This window comes from Nycticebus coucang, chromosome 7, assembly GCF_027406575.1.
Source record: "Nycticebus coucang isolate mNycCou1 chromosome 7, mNycCou1.pri, whole genome shotgun sequence".
Classification (NCBI taxonomy): domain Eukaryota; kingdom Metazoa; phylum Chordata; class Mammalia; order Primates; family Lorisidae; genus Nycticebus; species Nycticebus coucang.
The window spans coordinates 16,352,099-16,373,974 of NC_069786.1; the positions used below are offsets into that span (position 1 = coordinate 16,352,099).

The 21,876-nt window shown below is 51.8% G+C and overlaps 1 protein-coding gene across 1 annotated transcript in view; it reads right to left on the reverse strand.

Moving 5' to 3' along the window:
• The window catches only part of GLI2 (GLI family zinc finger 2), a 244,693-nt gene that overhangs the window by 39,009 nt on the left and 183,808 nt on the right, over positions 1 to 21,876 (reverse strand). Inside the window, exon 3 of the mRNA XM_053598127.1 lies at positions 20,394 to 20,499. Within this exon, the coding sequence (XP_053454102.1) occupies positions 20,394 to 20,499 (106 nt within the window). The remainder of the gene's footprint in view (positions 1 to 20,393; positions 20,500 to 21,876) is intronic.

Below are 21,876 nucleotides of genomic sequence, written 5' to 3' on the forward strand. Positions count from 1 at the left end.
ATATGCTCTCACAGGCATCCACCTTTAAGGGAATTGCATTAGTGTGGAGACTAAGAGAGGTCTTTACTTTGGGTAAAGTACTTTGGCTGCTATGTATACCTGGGAGAGAAAATACAGAACCAGAGTGATACACCCTCTCGCCAAGGGTGGGTCTTGCTGGCTCTGGCATGTGATCGCAGCAGGATCCTGCCAAAGGACAGATGTTTTGTGATGAGAAGACTCAGAGAGAAAAATCACCTCTGTATGGCTCCTGGGGACAGAACTGAAGTGGAAGGACACGAGTTCTGGAGGCAGTGTGAGCATGATTCAGGGAAAGGCAGGGTGCCCTCTCTGAGGTGCCTCCCCTGGACTCCTTGATCCTCCCCAGGAAACTTCAGCAGGGCAGGATCCCAGAGCCTGCAGGATGCTGGCCTGGGTTTGAGGTCACAGTAGCCTGTAGTCATTGAAGCTGCTGCCCTAATTGGCTTCTCCAGGCCCCAGGAACACCAGCCACCCTGGAACCAGGTTCACCCATTGGGGTGTGCTGGCCACCGCGGAGGCCCCCAGAGACATCTGGTGGTCACATGAGGATTTCAGGCAACACATTGAGCCCACACAGCAGCCCGTTTGTCCAAGGTGACCCAGATTTTACTGGCTAGATGAGCCTCACTGGAGAAGACATGGAGTGAGGTGTCATCATGGCAACGTGCACACCGATGTCTGGAGGCTGGACCCTCCTCCAGCCTTGGGAGGTAGGGCCTGAGTCTCCACGTTAAGGCACCCAGGACTCTACCAGCACAGTGTGGTTACCACTGTTGGGGAAATGTGAACTCACCCTCCCTTTCCCAGCATGCGGTGTCACCAAAGGAATCAGGGAGCCTGCATTCCCTCAGGGCACCCTCTTCCCTTCTCAGGCCCTGGAGGGGGAAGGTTCTAGGAACTCTGAGCAGAAGGGTCTGGCTAGAAGCACTGGCTACATGCCCCCCAGATGGATATGTGAAAACTCCCACATCAACAACTGCACTAAACCACAAGGACACTGCATGCAGAAGGGGACTCTCTCTTCTACTCTGAGCAGCTGGGAGGTGACAAACAGGAGTCTGCCCAGGTCTCACTCCCAGGATGCTGTTTCTTCACCTGGGGCCTGCTGACTGCTCAGGACAACCTGTTGCCTTGGTGTGGTTAGGCAGGGAGCTTAGAACAGACTCAACAGGGGACAGCTGGACAGACTGGTCAATTTCCAACAACAGCCCTGACTAAAGGTGCGCAGAACAACCTCGCTCTTCCCCAGTGCCAAGGAAGGCTGCTAGGCCCGGAAGGGGAGACCTGGGCTGCAGAGTCCCCAGGGGGAGGCAGAGCTAAATGCTTTTCTTGGCACGCACAGAGCAGGACTGGAGTTTGGAGGTTATCTAGGAGGACCCAGGGCCAGGAAGGGGTGGGGCAGGACCCTGCACCTACGCACCCTCCACCCCTTCAAGAGCACTAGTTCCCTTGCTAACACTGATCTCCCCACTGAGCTGTGCAGTCTCAGCCAGGACCCTGCCCCTCTCTGGTGCTTCAACAGGGCAGCACGAAAAGGCCAGTGCTGGGCACACGGTGGGGATTCCCTTCCCTTCCCAGCAACAAGTTAATTTGGAATGCAGAGTGTGTGCTGACCTGGGCCCCCAGAACCTGAAAGAACAGCCCCATCAGCCAACACAGCTATGGATGACTGTCCAGCCACTTCCCCCACAACCCTCCTGAGAGGTCCCCTTGGCACAGGGCCACTAAGATCACAGCTGTGCCCTTTCGAGGCATTTCCTCAAGATAGGATGACTGTGTGCCAGCTAACAGGAGCCACATGCATATATTTCCTCTTCGAATCCAAATAAAAAATTCACCAAATAGGCATGTTATGCCCATTTTACACACAACACCACACCCAGATAGGCTAGGTCCATTGGCCAAGGTCACTCAGATAGCAGGTGGTCTGGGCTCAAGCCTGTGCTGCTTGTGCCCTTGGGAGAGAGGCAGGTACTCTTGACAGCTATGGTCCTTTATGAGCAAGGCCCAGGGTGGGGGAATACCTGAGGATGGGACAGCTTTCCCCCACCCTGTCCCACTTTGTTTCAGCTCCCTTTGCTGTCTCCATCCCTGTGTCACCTCATCATCACCCCATTAGGAGGTAACAGGAACCTCTTCCTCCCACTGTGCTTTGAATGACTGGAGAGGATCTAGGGGTACAAATGTTCTAAGACAGGGGTCCTCAAACTTTTTAAACAGGGGGCCAGTTCACTGTCCCTCAGACTGTTGGAGGGCCAGACTATAGTTTAAAAAAAAAAAAACTATGAACAAATTCCTATGCACACTGTACATATCTTATTTTGAAGTAAAAAAACAATACGGGAACAAATACAATCACACCGCCTCATGTGGCCCGCAGGCTGTAGTTTGAGGACCCCTGTAAGAGATCATCATTTCAGGCCAATCAAAGCCAAAGGAACAGGTCTCAAGTGGCTGAATTCCAAATGTCGTGAATGCACTTGGGGGATTCCCAGCAGTCCCCAAATCACACTGACTTCTCCAACCTATTGCTCCTTCTCCCCTAGGTCCCTGCTGGGAGTCCCCAAGAGTGCTGGGTGTCCCCAATGCTGGTGAACAGACGACCGGGCCAAGGAAATCTTGCCAGGAACGGCGACTGCTGGTGACATCTGAGCCAACACTGCAGGCAGATCCTCAGCGGCACCTCCTTTTCTTCTTCCCTTTTCCACACCTTTATTCTGAGGGGCCTGACCTTGGTCTAGGCCTTGAATTCTGGCAGCTGGGCAGACTCAAGGAGAAGGCCTTCAGGATGGGAGGAGCCACCAGCGGCAGGAGCTCAGTCTCCTACATCGTAGATACACTTGTACCCTCACATACTCCAGGGGCCACCATCAACCAGATGACAGAGCCAGCCCTTCTGCAAGCTGCTCCGCTTGGACACTGCTTTTGGGCATTGCCTTCTCTCCCTCAGTCTACCTCGGAGCTCATGGGAGCCAGATTCTGCCAGTTGTTCCTTCTTGCATCTGATCATACTCCCCACAAGGCTGTCCTGAGTATTTGCTCTGGGCCCAGGGACCTGCAGGGAGCTCAAAGCCCAGGTGGAAGAGGCAGACCCATGATCAGGTAAGCACAGGGCAGTGGGGTAGGGGCTCCAGCAGAGGAGCAATTCCTTAACTCTGCCTGGCAGTGTGGAGCAAGGCTTCTCGAGGCAACTCTTGGGCTGCAGCCTGAGGGATGCATAGGAGTTGATGAGGCAAAAGCATCAGAAACAAAGAAAGCAGCACGTGCAAAGGAAGGCTGGTGCATCAAGCTGTGTGGGAAGGTCACCTTAGGGGCACAGCACAGTCCACAGAATGCTTTGGGCTGGGTCTACACTGCACCCACTTCCTTTCTTCTGCTCTGGGCAGAGGACATGTGACCAAAGCCCAGATGATCAGAGCACTCCATATCTCTAATGCCATGACCCATTCAGGGATGGGCATGTGCTCAAGATAGCAGCTTTGGCTGGAATCTTTGGGAGAGAAATTCTCTTTGTCCACAGGAGTTGCTAAGCTGGTGGGATGTAAGCATGGGGCCACAGAGGCCTGCAGGGAGAGCCCAAGAATAAAGATGATACAGAGAACATCAGAGCTGAGAAGTGAAGACCTGTTTTCTTGATTGAGCCCCTTTGCTGAAAGCTAGCACCCTTGGTTATTTCCAGTTATCTGAGCCAAGAAGTTTGTGTCTGAGTTTTTCTGTCTTGTGAACCGCCGAGGCCTGTGAAAACACATACATATACAACCTCCAACAGCACAGAGTGACCCCAGGCTGGCAGCCTGCAGGCATACCTGGGCTGGATGCTCGGGCCTGTCCTCCTTGCCTACAGGGCTGGAGTAGAGGGTCCTAGGCTGTCACTGCTGAGTCCTTCTGTGTCAGGGCAGGGGTGCTGTGTAGATAGAACAGCCAACTGAAGCCCTTCCTTGCCGTGTGTGTGTGTGTATGTGTGTGTATACCAGCCTTCCTCGCAGGCTGGTCTACTGCAGGGAGGATGCCTCTTCCTAATGTCAATTCTGGCCTGCTGGCTGGGATTGGGTCCTCACCCCAGGGAGGCTGGGTACCGAGCCAGGAAAGGCCCCTTCTAAGTAAGATCCTTCTTCCCTCTTTCCCTCCCTCCCCAGTGGGGGATCCCAGGCAGAGCCTCTGGACAGAGGACTTCAGGACCAGGCCCAAAGGTTAGCATGGTGCTAGGGGAGAAAAGCAGGGAAGGAGAAAAAGGGGAAAGTGGGCAAAGTGAATAGGGGAAGCTGCTATTGCTGACAACGTTGTCAATGTCTGCTGAACACCTACCGTGTGCAACACATCCAGCAAGTCCGTAAGATACATTCATTGTCTCCATTTTACAGACCAAGAAACTGAGGCTCAAGGAAGTCACATGACTCGCCCAAGTGGCTGAGCTTGCCTGGAAGTCAGATGGAGCAGATTGACATTGCTAACAGTCTGCCAAGACACAGCCTTCTGCTTGCCCTCCTCACTGTCTCCATCCTCGAGTTGGTGGCCCTTTTGTAGAGGCCACACTGGCTGGTCCCTATGCTGGTTCTGAGACTGGTACAGGTGGAGGGGGCCACCTGCACTGGCAGTCAGAGCCTGCACTTTGAAGTCTGACAGATGTGGGTCCAAACTGTGGGTCTGCCACTGCTGTGGCCTTGGTACATCTGCTCTGAGCCTCAGTGTCCCTAGCCTGCAGGATGGGGCGGCTGTGAGTCAGGAGCACAGTGTGCATGGAGCACCAGGCATGCTGCAGGCACTCAGGCAGTGCTCACCCCTCTCGTGTCCAGCAGAGAAGCAAAGGGAAGCAGCCTAGAGGGTGGAGTGACTCCAGTCCCCACATCTTGACATCAGGTCCTAGGCCCCTTCCCCACATGGTGGCACAAGATTTTTGGTGGGAAACAAAAGGAGAGGCCAAAGTGAAGAGAACCCTGTGTGGCCATGTAATTTAGCACCAAAATGGCTGGGCCTGAGTGAGCATGCTGGAGCCCTGGAGTGGGCACCGTCCCTGGAGGCTGAAACTACCATGATAGGTACCTAGAGGATGTGTGGCTTCTGTTGGGTGAGAAGGATGAGTAAGGCGTTAACAGGCTGAGGGCGCCTGACCCACAGCACAGCTGAGCTGAGGCCTGGGGCAGGAACTGATGTGTTCCTTAACGTGGTGAGAGAAAGGGAAGGAAGTGCAGGGATTGGGGCCCTGCACCCCACCCATGGCGCCTGCTTAGGGAAGCTGAACAATGCAGAGCTGGGAATGCTGACTCACCAGGATGTGGCCCAAGACACGCAGGGCATGTTCTCCCCCTTGGGACTCAGGAGTGGGAAGGGGGAGCGCACCCTGGCATCCCAGAGACAGCCTCGTTCAGAGATCACCTGTGCTACTCAGTGAGGCTAGAAACAGGCAGGCACTGGGTCCTGTGTGTCTTACTTCACAGATGGCGCTACTGAAGCCCACAGTGATATTGGTATGGCCACAGCAAGGTGCCCCAGGTCGGTCTAAAGGTTAAGAACCTCACCTCCTACCTGCCTCTTGGCTGACTACAGCCTCAGTGGTGGCAAGGGAGAGACTGCAGTCCCCTGTGGAGCAGGACCTGCTCTCCCTTCGTGCCCTACAAGCCACTCTCTAGACCTGGACATAGGCCATGCCCGTACCTGCAGCCGTGCCCTTCCCCTCTGCATCCATTCCTCCAGAGAAGCCCTGTTCTCCTCCCAGAGGTGCCAGCTCAGAAGTCTCTTCCCAAGATGCTGCCCAGCCCCAGGACAAGGCCAGGACCTTTCTGAGATACTCCAATGGAAGGTGGTTTCTTTCTTCAATACTGAGGACGTTCATCACAGCTGATGACCAGGCACCCTCAGCCATGAGCTGGCATTCGGCCTGTCTCTAGTGGGATGGACAGCCCCGGAGGCAGGTGCCCAGTCTGATTCTTCGCAAACCACTTGCCCAACACCTGGCCCTGTGCCCATTAGGGGCAGGGAGCATGCTCAGTATGCATCTGCTGAATGAATGAATGAATGAATGGATGAAGGAATAAAGCAGGGAGTGTAACGAAAGAGCAGACATTAAAGCAGAAGACCTGAGACCCAGCTCAGCTCACTCCTAGCTGTGTGGCTGGGAGAAAACTGCATGCCCTCTCTAACCTGATTCTTTACATGCAAAGAACAATTTTAATGGTGATCTTACAAATCTGTCCTGAGGAGCAGAAGGAAGGCACATCAGTGAGGCTGAATGGCTCCCAGAGATGTAGCCACATCTTAATCTCCAAGACCTTAGAACGTGACCTCATGTGGGAAAAGGAACTAGGCAGATGTGATTAAGGAGGGACTCCAAGAGGAGGAAGGCATGGATTAACAGGTGGGCCTGGCATTAGGAGCTCAGAGGGAGATCCAATACAGATGACCAGAAGGCTACATGACAAGGGGGTGGAGATTACAGTGATGTGGCCACAAGCTGAGGACTGCTGACAATGCCAAGAGCTGGGAGAGGCAAGGACAGAGCCTCCCTGGAGCCTCTGAGGAATCTTGATTTCAGCCCAGTGATGCTGATTTTGGACTTGTGACTTCCAGAACTGTGAGAGAATAAACTCAGTGGTTTGAAGCCACTGAGTTTAGTGGTAGCTTGTTACAGCAGCCCAGGCAACTAATAGAGCATGGAAAGGACACGGTGCTGGCTTGAAGTCATCCTTATCATCACCTTTTTTCTGAGAATGTGAACTTTCAGCAGGCCTCCTATGCTACTGCTTGAAATAATCCAGGTCCCAGTAGGTACTCCCTCCATGGAAGGCTGGCAGGAAATGGGACCCCTCTCTAGGCTGGGGTGCTGTGGACAGAGGAGAGTGTCTGAGCCCTGTGTTCCACCCCCTGTGCTCACGGGGCTCTGGAGCGTGCGTTCCCACCCGCTGCCGGGATTACACAGTCACTGACTCCCCATAGCTGGAATCCACCCGGCACACAGCCCCAACATGCCAACTCCGCCTGCCCCGGGGACCTCTGGCCTGTGTGCACCAGCCCTGCCCATGAGCCAAGAAGCCTGCCACCCACCAGGATCACAGGGCCACAGGGTGGGGTCAATAGAGCTTGGAAGTGAGGAGGTTGGGACCCTTCAGCTATTGCTGAGCTGCTCAGAGCCTGGCACGCGCTCTTTTAGAAACATTGGTGGGTGTTCTCTGGGACCACGGACCTGCTAGAAAGGGAGACAAGTTCCCAAAGCCTGGCCTGCATCTCTTCCTCCAACAACTGGGATTTCTCAATGCCAGGACAGGGTGGGCAGGCTGGGCATGTCTGCTCACTCTGGGCCTCCTGAGAGCAAGGTCAGCGCCTGCCACCCCAGACTCTACCAGCAAATAGAAACAATTCCATAAAGCTCCTCTGCATGGAATTCAATCTCTCCAAGGGATTTGTTTGTTGGTTTTGGTTTTGCTGTGTTTTTTGTTTTGTTTTGTATGTGAAACTAAACATTGGCAAGCTTGCTTACCATGTTTCTCATACATGCATTTAAAAAGTTCCAGAAATCAAATTCTTTCCAAAATGTACTAAGGGAGTTTATATTTTTGAAGAAGTATACAGCAAACTCTTTTAGAAATTACTGGAGAACTGCATCCTGCCGAACTGCAGCCCAGTCCATTGCCTTTGTCAGTTGGCACTTCCCTGTGGGTCCATGTAAGCACTCTGGGGGCCGCAGCATCCAGCCATTCATTGATTGGTACCTGTGCCCACACATTGTTCCCTCCATCAGCTGATGCTCACTGAACACGGGCCTGTGATGGTATCAGGTGGGAGCTGGGGTCTGAGCAAGACTCTGCCAGGATCCCCCCCCCACTCCCCGACACACACAGAGGGCAGGTGGTTGGAAAACCAGTTCACAAGTGCTGCATCAGAGGTGTGCCTGGTGGGCCCTGACATACCCAGGGACTACCCTTAGCCCACACGTGCACAGATCTCAGCAGAGTTCACGAGCGCCCATGAACACATTGTGATGAAAAGGCTGTCAGGGTACTACTGCTGTGTGGGTCCAGACATGCGCTCAGGAAATCACAGACCCCCAATCCCATAGTTCACATTGGTGCCTTGGCCCAACTGCTATGTGGGGACCTATGGGGGCCACAGAGGGAGACTGAACACTAATTATATCCTACAAACAGCACACAAAGTGCTGAAGTAGGAAGAAGGGTGAGAAGAAAAGAATTTGTCCTGGTGCAATCTGAGAGGGCTTCCTGCAGGAGGTGGCATCTGAGCTGGGCCCAGACTCTGGGAAGAGAATGGAAAGGAGGTGGTGAGTAGTACCGGCCTGGTGTTCTGAGACAGAACAGCTGCACGAGGGCAGGTTGTATGGGGGAATAGTTACGACATTCCCAAGGCTGAAGGTCTGACCAGAACATGATAGGGAAATGTCAGTAACCTACTTGACTTACTGTACAGTAGGAACTTCTCATCACCCCAGACTTGCCAACAAGAGAGTGAATAGGCCAGGTGCAAGCTGGGAAAAGATGTGCAACACAAATTACTAACTGCAGAATGAGAAGCCTTAGTGTGCAAACTTCTTACTTCTAATGAATGGGGAAAAGACAACCCCATAGAAAAACAGGCAAAGTAGCTACACAGACATTTGGGGGAAACAATGGGCAATAAACCTAAGGAAGAACACTTGGCTTTATTAATAAAAAAGGGAGATATAAAATTAGAATGATAGGGAGATGGTCATTTTGGCAAAAATTAAAACTGCTGAGGACATCACCTTGGTGACAAGGACATGGAGCAAGCCAAGCTCTCAAACTCTGCTGGTGGGAATGAGTGTTGGCAAAAATCACCTGGCAAAAAGTCTGGCAATGTCTGGGAGGGTTAAAACGCGAATGCCCCATGACTCAGCCATTCCATTCCCAGATATACATTTACTTTAAAGAATCCGCCCACTATGTGCGGAGCCCAGAGGATGATACAAGAGTGTTCTAACAGTGATGTTCAAATTAGCAAAAACACAGACACATCCCAAATGTCCATCAACACAGACTGCTTCAGAGCAGTGAGAACAAATGAATCAAGAGGCCCATGCATTAAGGAGTGACTCCTTGGCATGTGCTGCAGAGTGTGAGAGCAAGTTCCAGAGAATACATCTGCAGAGATTCCATTTATATAAAGCTGAACAGCACAAAACTAAGTATATTATTAGGGTAAAATTCCCATAGATGTGAGGGGATGATAAACTCCAAATCTCAGAGAATGGAGGACCCAGGAGGAGAGAGAGCGAGGTGAGCACATGGGACTTGGAACTTTGGCACATCACCAGTCTTTAGGCTGGGCAGGGGATGAGGGTGTGTGTGTCATAATTACTTGGATATCTTAATCATGCTTTTGTTATTCTTTTGCATGTCTTTAATACTTAATAAGACCAAATTTTTTTTAAGGATGGCTGGGTGGAAGCTAGCCTCTGGTTAGAAATTGGCTGAGTACATGGAGATTCTGGGGTGGGGGTGCAGTGGCCACTGGAAAGTGTCTGAGGCTCAGTGGTCATCTCCCTGACCACCCGCCAGGCCCTTTTGGCTGCAGCATCTATCTGTTGCCCTGGCTCCCTCCCAGCCAGCCCTGGCTATGGGACAGGCCTGCTGTGGGACAGACACACATCTGTATACACATCCCATCCACTCAACCCTGCGCTCACCCCATCTCATTACAGATCCGGACACTCCAGCAGACCCGGACACTCCAGCAGACCCAGCCAAGCGCCAGCTTTCAGCTGTCACTCCCTGAGCAGAGCCGTAATAAAGAAATCACTGTTCTCACTTGACAAAGAGCAGATTTCTTACTAAGTAAACACTGATGTTTTGGTAGGGAAATTAGGTTATAAAATTGTGCCTACAAAAGAGGCCATATAGATGGACTTGGTTACAATCTAGCTGCACAGTCAACAGCAGTTAATTCACTCGCCTACTCTTTATCAGAGTCTCCCCCTCGGAGCAGACAGATAGAAAGGTTATCAGCTTTTGCAAACATAAAAATCAAAAAGCGTAAACGACAAGAGGGAGAAAGATAAGACTTTTTTTTCCTAGCAAAGTGAGCTCAGAGCCAGCATGGGGAGCCTGGAAGAGACCTTGGGTTTGCTCCACGTGGTCGCTGGGGCCAGGAACGTAGTAGCTGGGTCTGGGGAAGAAGCCCTGGGGGAGCCAGTCTGGATTAGGTCCTCTCTGGGTGACCTGCAGCACCAGTTAACCTCTGGGTATGTGGGGGCCTTTGTCTGTAATAGGAGCTGCCCTAAGCCAACCACTGCTGAGCTGAATCTTCCAGAAAGTTAAGGGTTTAAGCTTTAATGCCTTAGGTGGGAATAAGAGAATAAAACATGTGGTTTTGGGAGGAGGTGCCAAGTGAAGGCCCTCCTTCTCTGGTGAGGACTTCAGTATAGGGAGGACTTAGCTAGGGGCCTGGGGTGAAGCAGTGAGAAAAGGGGTGGGTGGTTGGGGGGCTGGCTAGGGAGATCCTCCTCCACACTGAGAATTCTTCAACTCTGGCCTCGCCTGCCAGAGTGCTGTGTGGAATTTCCTTTCCTGGATGCCTGTCAACATTAGATGGATAATCCTGAATAGCTGAGATAAAACTCTCTTAGAGGTGGGTGTGCTACTGATTTTGACCAGCTTTTGAGTCCATTAGCATGTGCTTTGAAAAGGCTCCGCTGGTGTCTGCCTGGGAGAGGACGTTCCACATTGGAACAGGGACAACCCCAACGAGGTGGTGGTGCCCTGATGGGCTGGGGCTGGGTGGGAGTGGGGGACCCAGGCAGGTCTCTGTGCCTCCTACAGATAAACACTTTCTGTTCCTGGTTTCCTGGTGCTCTGGGCTCCTACCTCCCCTACCCTGCTTACAGCTTACCACCCTGTCATGGCCCAATTTTTGTCCCCTCCCTTACCCCACTATAAGGTCCATGTAAATAGCATGACTGTCCCTCTTCAGGCCAGTGTCTCCAATGCCTGGCATGAAACGGGCACGTCACAGGCACTGGGTAGGTGTCTTTAAGTGATTGGGTACTAGGGACACGCTCCCACTGAGTTAAGCAACTCTGAACTTCTGCTGCTTGGCTTGGGCAGGACAGGCCAAATGCACATTTGGAAGTGCAGATCCTGCAAGGAGCAGAGGAGAGGAGAGGGCTCCTGACGTGCCCAATACATTTCTTCTCAGTGGGCACTGGGGCATACAGTCAACGCTGCCACCCTGGCTGCAGTGACAGAAGCTCAAGAACGGCAGCAATGACCCAGGGGCAGGGCACTGCTCACATGTTCCCTCAACACATGTTGACACTGGCTGATAGCAGTGACCACAAGTGACATCACTTGCGACACAGATAAATCTAGCAACATTGAATTAGGCGGAATGAATGCATGTGACGGACTCTGGGCAACAGGGATAATACACAAAGCCCTGGGAACTGTCGTGAGATCTCCTTCTTCACTGAGGACCACCAGGTACAGGGAGGAGCTCAGGCCTGTCATCTTGGGGACCTCTCAGAGCCTAGAACCTCCTAAATTCTGGGAATCTCCACTTTTCTCCTCCCTAAATTGAGGAGACTATCACCCACCCTCCAGGTGTTGGGAGGATTGAGAGTGACACCATCAGCCAGACCCTGCAGCAGGCCTGGAATGCACACAAGACTGCTTCTGGTGTCAGCATGGCAGTGACAAGAGCAAGGGTTTTCTGGCACTTACTCTGCCCCACACATGGCTCCATATGCTTTCTATGCACTCATTTTCTAGTCCTTGCCACAATTCCACATGGGTACTACTATATTCCCATTTCAGAGATGGGGAAATTGAGGCCTATGGAGGCAAAGCAGCCAGCTCAAGGCCATAGAGGAGGTAAGCAGCACGGGTGGCATTTGAACAAATGTCTGCATCCTAGGGTGTGGAAATACCCATGACAATGGGGAGCCTCTGAAGGACAGAAGAGGCACCAAAAGTCACCTCCCGAGCCTGTAGGACCTTTCTGCGTGGCCTCTCCCAGAAGCAGCCGAGCATGTCCTCCTCTGCGGCAGACACACCTTGGTTCTATACATCCAGATTTGCCTAGTTCCTACAACACGCCCCCCGCCCTCTCCTGCTTTCAGCTGACCACATGGGCTCCCTCCAAAGCCCTCAGCCAGGCAGCTCCTCTTCTGCGAGGGGTTGGTGTTCCGCAAAGATCAAAGACCAGACCATCTTAATCAGACACGTTCTTCATTAAACTTTTACAGGCCAGATTCCATTATAAATGAGCTGTCTGTCCCAAGCAGCCGAGTGAGAGTTCCTGGCTTTCGGGATCTGAAGCTCTCAGAGTCAGGGGAGATTTTAGCAATGAGGAACGGAGGTCAAATTTCAAATTCCCAGGTTCAAATCCCAGCTGTGCTACTGACTAGGCATGTCACTGGAAAGGCAGTGAGCCTTCCCAAGCCTGGTTTTCCACATTCATCAACTGGGAATCAACCAGCCCCATCAACCCAGAGAGGGCTGGGTACTGGCTCTTGCTATCTGACCCCTGCACCCCACAGCTGGGACCTGCCTGATGGGGTCTCTAAGGGCCACTCACATCACAGTGAGCGAAGCCTCTACATCTGTTTGTAACTCTGTCCTCAGACAGCCACTGTCCTACAAAGTACCAGGGCTTCTGTGCTTCCTATTTTCCCGTCTATCTTCAGACCTCTGAAGAGGTGGTCAGCCATGGTGGGTTTTAAGGAAGAGCTCCATGGAGATGTGAGGGCAGCATGGACCCCCAGCAGGGAGGAGGGACAAGGCCCCAGCAGGTCCCTGGGTCCACCCAACATCCTATCCCTGCAACATTGAATTAGGCGGAGGACATGCCCTTTGCAAATCTCCTCCTTCCCCTAGGCTCTGGAAAGAAATGAGCATGTTTGCCAAGGGAGGAGAAGGTTCTTCATGAAACACAAACAAAGACAATCCTCCCTGAATTGTGAATGTGGGGTGCTGTGCCAAGAATCAAGAAGAAAATACCCAGATTTGTTTCTGCCCAACACACTTCCTTCAGTGAGTGGCTGAGGACACACATCAGGGTCTAGGCAGATGCGGTGAGTCACAGGAGGAGCAGGCTGCTGTGTTTATTAATCTCACGATGAACCGGGACAGTCTTTATGGAACACTGACCTTGGAGAAAGCCATCTTCAAATCCCCGCAGACTGGCAAGTTCATGAGCTCGCCCCAGCAACAGCAAAGAAACTACTCTCTTAAGTGAAGCCACACCAACATGGGGGCTAAATGTCCCCATTAATATGCAGTTGCAGGACAGAGTGGGGATCCAGACACTCCTAACGGCTCTCCCAGGGCCTCTGGGTAATGAGTACCTTGCGTGACTAAGTGTACAGAAGATGAGGAGGCAAGGTCCCCACACCCACCACCTGGTGCTCCCTCTCTTTCCCTGAAGTACCTGGGCTGGTATGTTGGTTTTACATGAATTGATAGCTACAGCCCAGAGCCATCTGTCCCCAAAAGAGCCCCCTCTTCTCTCCTTTTCTGTGAAGGTTGGCCTTGGGCCGTGACTGCCAGATGAGTGATCTGCAGGGAGCAATTAGCAGTGGTCAGGTCCAGAATCCCAGGAAGGAGGACTAGAGGGTGGGTCATGGATGTCAGAGGTCCAGTATGGTGCCAGGCAGGAGGACAGAGGATGGCCTGACCCTCCCCATGGAGATCTGTGGCGTTTCCACCCCATGCACTCACTGCCTTCTGTAAACTGAGACTACGAACAGGTTTAGGTCAACTTGGAGGCACTCAATTGTGAATGCATTATCAAAAGGACCCAGGGGATTTTTAAAACCCCACATTTTAGAGGGGAAGGTGTTACCGATAAAAGAAAAGGCTCTACAACCTGTTGGCCTTGTGACATCAGAAAGCCAACAAGCAGCACTGGGCCTGCTTTCCTGGATGACAAAAAAGCTGGGTGGCTGGCGGTGGTTTCCAAACTCTGGCTTACAGATACTTGTAAATAAGCAGACCCTCAGCTTTCACCCTAAACTGAAAGAACCTGAACTACTGGAGTCAGGGTCTAGAAATGTGCACTTTGAAGACATCCTATTTGTTCAGATCTGCAGCCAGGTTTGGGGACTGCTGCATGGGGACAGTTTCTATAAGTCTTTCTAGGTGGGAAGGAGCTGAAATTGGTTCTCTAAAGCCCCAGTGTAGGGCAGGGCTAGAAAGGCCCCCATAAGCAACACAGGGTGTGGAAGGCTGAGCCCAGCCTCCTGAACTGGGGGCAGGAACTTCTATCTTCCCCTCCAGACCACACGCTAATTGCGGCCCAACGCAGCTGCGACTCATGCATATGTGACCAGCCTTGGTGTGACACCAAGGAAATGGGAGCTGTAGCTGGGGGACCCTGCCATGCCACACCTCAGCTCAGTTCTCCACGACACCCTGGTAAGCCTATTCCTGTTAGTGCCAGAGTGGGTCCAAAGTGCTTCTCTTCCTGTTAGTGCCACAGGAGTCTGCAAAGACTGCGGGGAGAGTGTGGCCGCCTTCCCAGAGGCCTTCTCTCCTCACCCTCGGGTGGGCTCTTGAAGACTCAGGAGGATGTCCCCACAGGGTGGCAAGACAACCTGCCCCTCCACCAGGACAGCAATAACAACCCCCAGACCAAAGAAGCTGTAGCGGGAGTCCATGGGCAGGGCCGTTTCCTCTTCCAGAAACGTATAAGCACCGGCAAGCTACGTTAAGCCCTGCCAAGAGTTTGTACCTTACGGTGACTGGGAAAGGTCGCCCTGTAGCTCTGGTTGGGTGTCTGTGAGGAAGCCATCCTGGACAGCTAAGCTCCACACCTCTGCGCCCCAGATCTGCAGCTGCCATTCTAGAGTGGTGGTCAGCCCTGGCCCTGCTCCCCGCCTGCCCGGGGCCACTCTGGCAGCTCTGGTGAGTCTCCTCACCATAGTCCCCTGCTTTCTCCCATCCATCCTTAACTGTTCCTCCAGTTACCTGAAAATAAAACTGATCACTCCCTCCGGCTCCTGGTCATCCAATGGAGGAAATTCTCAACTGGGGAAAAGAAAGATAACTTCCCTTTCTTCCCCCAAGGGTTCTTCTTCAGCCCTACTTCCCATCTGCCTATGCCAAGGACAGACTCCTCTTCTGAGGATATGTTGTGGCCTGCCTCTGCCACCCAGGGCCCTCAGCCTGAAATGAGCCCTCTTCTCAAATAGGCAGACAGGAGGACAACAGTGATAATAGATGCAAACGTCTACTGGACGGTTCTGAATTGTTCTAGATGCTTTACTCACATTACCCTATTTCCTTCTCAAAATGACTCAGCAGGTGTTTCTTCTCCACAGATGAGAAAACTGATGTCTGTCACAGCTAGTGGAATGGTGCTGGGTTCAAGGCAGCCTCCTAGGCTGAGACTCAGCAACAGCAGGCTCTCGCGTGATGGCTGGAGAGGAGGGCAGCATGAGAGAACACAGGGGAGCACCCCCTACAGCCTTTGTGCACTGGGTATGGCATCCCCAGGGCAAGTGGGATCCTGCAAAGGAATGGGGAAGGGTCCTGGGTGCCTGAGTAGTGGAGCCCAGCAAGTGCGAGGACAGAACGGCAGGTGCATCCGTGAGTAGGTCACCAACTCAGAGCAGTAGGCAGAGGCTCAGACTCCGCTGACAAGAGATGACACTGCACCTCATTTGCTGTGCAACATTTGTGTAATTAGACACATTTGGTGCCAGCTAGGAGCAGGCTACAACACGGGCTTGATGGATCAGGGTGCTCCAGCAGGCTCTGACCACATTAATCACAGAAGCCAGAGCCATGGGGCTGTTTTTCTCTAGGCTTTGTCCTGGTTCCCAGCTGAGGCACTGTGAGAAAAGGAGTGAGGAGTAGGCTTTCTGGAGCTCAGGGCCAACCACTGTCCCCCTTTGCCCTAAATAGGAACCAACTGTCCCAAGGATAATGTGAAGCTGCTGAAGTCCACTCCAGCTGAATTCGGGGAGACTCTGGGAACACTCTGCTACTGCCCATCATGGGGCTTTAACCAGCCTGGTCCCTCCTTGGCTGGGGAGGGATGTGCACCCGAAAGCCTGGTCCCTTTAGCCCCTCACCTCGCAAGGATAATGTGTGGAGGTCCTTGTGCCTCTCTGGGCCTCAGTGTCTACATCTGCAGGATGAAACTCACACAGCACAACCGGGAGGATGAACTAAGAGAGCACACCAGGCTCCAGGCTGCACCCACCCTGTGCAGACCCGGGCAGATTACAGGCAGCTCTCAAGCTACAAACATCCAACTGACCTGCAACTTCCACTTATGAATGGGGACTATTCCAGGTAATAGGTAAGTGGACCTGTTACAACTTACATACAAATTCAACTTAAGAACAAACTTACAGAACCTATCTCGTTCATAATCCAAAGACTTCCTACACTGACATGCTTTATTACATTCTACTGGGGGACGCCAGCTGCCCCACTGGGACCTGGTGATGACAGCTGACCTGGATAATGACCCCTAAAAATGTCCACATCCTAATCCCTGGAACTTATAAATGTTACCTTCTGTGGAAAAAAGGAATTTGTAGATGTGATTACATTAAAGATCTTGGGATGGGGAGACAAGCCTGGGTTATCCGGGAGGGCCCTGAAACTAATCACACACATCTCTCCAGGAGACAGGCAGAAGAAGGCTACCGTGGATGAGGAAGGTGCTGTGAGGGCAGAAGCATGGTGTGGTGGTGTGAGGTTGGGGCTGTAAGCCAAGGAATGTAGGCAGCTTCCTGAAACTAGAAAGGTCTAATGAAAAGATTCTCTCCTGGAGCCCCCAGAAGTCACCAGCCCTGCCAACACCTTGGCCTAAGCCCCATAAGTCCTACTTCAGATTTCCAGCCTCCAGAACTATATAAGAATAAATCTGTACTATTTTAAGCCACCAAGTTTGCAGCAATTTGTGACAGCAGCAAATGAAGCGAGTACACTGCCTTTCAGGTGAGAGTTGCTCACCAGTTGAAGGGTAAGGCTGTCTCACGGGCTGCTGGCATCCACAGTCCACTTCCCTATATGCTCTGCCCATACCCTACCCCTCACTGGCCAGGAGGGAAGCAGGCCCAACCCAAGACTCATGAATGACACAGGCTGGGAGCAACTCAGGCTACTTCTGGGTCCAGGGCTACGCCCAGGGAGGGATAGCCCTGAGAGGTCCCCTTGGTCAGGTCAGTGGTGGGCCTCTGGTTATACCTGGAGCTCTCCAGCCTAAGCCTTTAGGAGCATCACCTGGATGGCATGTCAAATACAGACAGTGGCCCACTCCCACAGTCTCTGGCTCAGCTGTCTGGGTGGGGCCTGAGGACCTGTATTATTCCTAACAGGCTTCCTGGAATGCTGATGCTACTGGGCTAGAGATTCTGAGAACTCTGAACTAGGGGCAGTGCCCTAACAAAGGGTTGTATGTACTGCCATACAAGGAGTCAGCTGGACCTCACAGAGGGACTTGTGGTTCCTACTAATATCCCAAGAAAGGGGCCCACATGTAGCTGAGAGCCTGGGCCAGGGCGGCCCTAATTTGATTTCTAACTGTCCTACTCCTTAACTGGATGACCCTGAGGCATAGTAATCTAACCTCTCAGCACTGCCTTAGTTTTTCATCTATAAATGGGGAATAAAAAGAAAAAAAAGATTTAAAAAATTATAATATGGGGAAGACACAAAATGACTGTCTTCTGGGGTTGTTGAGGAGATTGAATGACAGGAAACACATGACGTGCTCACATCACAAGGTCAATTACAGTAAGGAACGGTAGCTTCAATGCTGGGGTCCTCCTACAGTTCTGGTGTTGCCCCTAGGTGTGCAAGGAGTTGTCAGCCAGGACATACACCTGCAAAAGGACACACCTGTGTGGATTCTCTCTGCATGGAGCTCTCAGCAGCCCCCACACCTCCTGACCAGAGCTGAAAGCTGGTGCAGGCCATCACTGTGAGGCAGGTCTGCTGTGTCCAGGATCCGTGTCACTGAGTGAACCAAACATATGTCACAAACAGGAAATCAGGAGCACCAACCCCCTCCCTTGATGCTCCTGGGACTCTCAGATGACATCAACTGAGCAATTTGGGGGTGGCCCAACGAATTCCAAACATGTGCACCTGGCAGAGGCTGCCAGCCTGCTGTCTCGGCCACCTGCAGGTGGAGGACTCTGCAAGTGAGCAGAGGGCAAACATCCCATCATCCACCAGGCAGACCTAAGGCTGCTGCAGCACATCCTAGTCACATGAGAACCAGGTACCCGCTCTGAAATAAAATGAAAAGTTACCAACACGTCAAAAGGACACAGAAGACAACTCAAAGGGACTACCGAGGGCCATATCTGGGACAGTTTTAACTACATAATGAGAGGTAATAACAACAGAGTATAACCTATAAGATAACATGGATAACCGTGCATCCCTGTGGAGATCGGTAAGTAATCAGGACACACGGGGAGGGCACAGCTCTTCCTTATGGTGGATTCCAACCAGCAAACATGCACGGATGGAAATAGAAAATCTGCCTTTGGCAAACATGTTGTTACTACTTCTTGCCAGAACCATCAATGGATGTTTAAGTTAGCATGTGAAAACATGGTGAGAAATAGCGCAGTACCAAATTCTCAAAGAATTACCCCCACAAGATACTAATTAGCTACAAAAGGAGCAACGTTAAAGTGGGGGGTCCAGAAGGCACCCCCAGGATCGAGCGGTCAGGACTCCCAGAGCTGAGAAGTATGGACATCCGGCGCCTCCCAATAGGATGCCTGCGACGGACATGATGGCACTTTCAGGGTATTAGTCTCAAACCTCATCAACCGAATGTCATCACAAAGCCACGGTAGGCAAATCTAAACCATTTTATACAGTGACTAGCCAGTACTCTTTAAAAACTATCAGGGTCACGAAAGACAGAGATTAAGGAACTGCCCAAGATTAAAGATGATTAAGGAGGCATGACAATCAAATTTCAATGTGGGATCCAGAACTAGATCCTGAACCAGGAAAACAGAGACATTAGCAGACAACTGACCAAATTTAGATAAGGTTTGTAGTCTAGTTAACAGTGTTGCATCAGTCTGTGTTAACGTTGAAAGAGCTGGGTGAAGGTTATACAGGAGACCATGTATGACATTCACAACTGGTTTTATGCATGTGAAATCCTCTCAAGGTAAAACATTAAAAAACAAAACATATTTTTAAGAAGACAGTAAAAGTCTAAGGTTTGCTATGTCTTGGGGAGGAAATGGGTGTCCTGCAACAGGACACTTCTCGGCACAGTGAGAGCTCACTAAGTGTCATTAGCTTCGCTTGGGACAGGAGATGGGAGGGGTGGCAGGGTCTGTCTCCAGCAGGTGGAGTGCAGGGAATGGGCTCTTGTCTCAGCAAACACCTGTGCACCTACCAGTGTCACCTGCTGAAGATACAGAAATGAGAGGGAAACGCAAAGCCTGCGGGGAGGCAGGTGTGGAAACAGGTAATTCTATGGGAATCTGGAGCAGAAGCACCCACTCAGTGTGGGGGACCACAGTGCCACAGGAGGAGGTGGCTCCTCAGCTAAGGCAGGCTGCAGAGGTGAGGCACAGAGACAGCGAGCAGGTCTGTATATGCAGCAACCACAAGCAGCAGCTTGGTGTGGACATGAAGGTGCTGGGTCAGGAGGGGCCCTGGGCCAGCCAATCCTTCACAAAAGGTCCACTGGAGGCAGGAATGTGGTGAGAAGGTACAGGCCTCTCTCCCAGAAGGAGACTGGATTGGGCTGAGCCTTCAGTCATAAAGACCAGGAATACTGACACCTGCCATAGGCTGGGATGCCCTGGCTGGCAATGAAGTGGACAGGGTTAGCGGGAGGAGACACACTGGCAAACACACCCTTCCTCCTGAGGGCCTCAAAGCAGAGAACAGAAAGGGACCCCAAAGCATCACTGTGAGCTTGTCCTAAGAGTGACCTTAGGCATGAGTTCTGTCAGCATAATTCAGAGCACCCACTTTCACTGTCTCCAAAAGCCTGAACAAGATCACCTTACTTATAGAGCAGCAGTTCTCAACCTGTGGGTTGTGACCCACAGGAACTGTATTAAAGGCCCGCGGCATTAGGAAGATTGAGAACACTGTTATAGAGGATCCTTAGGCATGGATGTATGGAAACCTCAAAGCAGGTCTGGCACACCATGGACGCCTGAAGCCTTTTAGAAGAGGTGGGGTGGGAGGGGTAGCTGGTATCCAAGTGCCACCCACCCACACGCTCACGCGGCGTCCCACGTCTGTGCACTCATAGGCGGCAAAGGTGAATGCCCACTCAGGACAATGCAGATCAGGAACCCCGCCACGACAGAGGAAGTAGGGGTGGCCGAAGCCACCAGCCTGGCCTCCTGGTGACAGGTGGCTGCATGCTAGGAGCAGAGAGCAGAGGGCAGGACTTACCCGTGCACACCGTGGACAGAGTGAGGCTCGTAATGGTACCTTCCCTCCTGGTGTCGCACGTCAATCGGGAAGGGCGCATGGAACGGTGGCAAGAGGTGCTGTGGCACTGCGGAGGGGGAGAGAGAAACAGGACTTCACAAACTTTTCCCCTCCCTCAAAAAGCAATTTTCAAAGTGCTGTAAAGCTCAATGAATTTCACAGCAAGAGCAGCCAGGACAAGGAGCTCCACGAGGCCCGTGCTATCACACACCCACGAAGAGGGATGAATAAATAATCAAAGTCCGCTGGAGAATCCTACATCTTCCACATAAAAGATCCCCAACTGCGCTCTTGACAAAGACAAGCAGCTAAGCACTCTTTGAACTCAGGGAGATTACAGGCAGGGCCGCGAATCTGGGCTCAGACGCAAATCAGGGCAGACAGAGCGACAGGTTCCGACTCCGCCAGCTTCTGCCCATCCTGGCCTTGGCTGTGTGTGGCTCCAGCAGCACCAGGCTGTGGCATCGGGATGCTGCAGTGCACAGGCTGGAAATATTTACCTGGAACCATCTGCAAAGGCAGGGCCCACTCGGATGGTGCAGCCAGCCTCATCAGATCGCCACGCTGCCTGCCCCATCTTGTTGGCGATCTCAAGCGGATTTCTATGCAGATGGGCTGATTCTTCAGCTCTTAATATTAATTACTGACCCCACCAGTGTTGGCGGGTGCCCCCGGGATTCAAAACGCCAACACGTGAGCATCAGTTTCCAGAGCTGAGTCAGCCTCCTGTCTGAACTTGGTCTGCCCTCAACAAATCATCATGATAATTGTAGGATGCTCTTTGTTTATTAAAAAAAAATTCCTAGGTACCCTGGAGGCAAACGTAATTACAGGCTTTAGGAAAACAAGGCTCTTTAAAAAGTAGGGAAAAGGGTTAAACAGTGGAGATTTCTCAGCTAACCTCTCACTCAGTCTGAAGGCCACAGGCCAGCGGGAAGCAAGGCTGAGTCCGGATTTCTGAATAATTTAAAGAAGTTTGAAGGGATTTGTTTTACATATGTACAGGTCAGCTGACTGCTAGGGCTACCATAACAAAAATGCATGAAAATAACGTGCTGTCTCTGTGCAGATGATTCCAACACGGTACTATAAGCACTATGTATTCTTTTTTTTTCTTTATTGCGTTACATAACACAGAAATTTTACTATTTGAACCACTTTTACATGCACAGGTGAGTAGGATTAAGTACAATCACGTTGTACAACCATCCCACCAGCCATCTCCAGAACTGAAACTCTGCACCAATTAAACACCAACTCCCCATTCCCCCTCAAGCCTCTTCCCTGGCATCCATCTTTCTACCTGTGTCTCTATGAATTTCCTATTCTAGGTATTTCCCACAAGCAGAAGCAATATTTGTCCTTTTAGTGACTGGCTTATTTCACACAGAATACCATCCTCAAGGTTCATCCAGGTAGCATGTGTCAGAATTTCCTTTCTTTT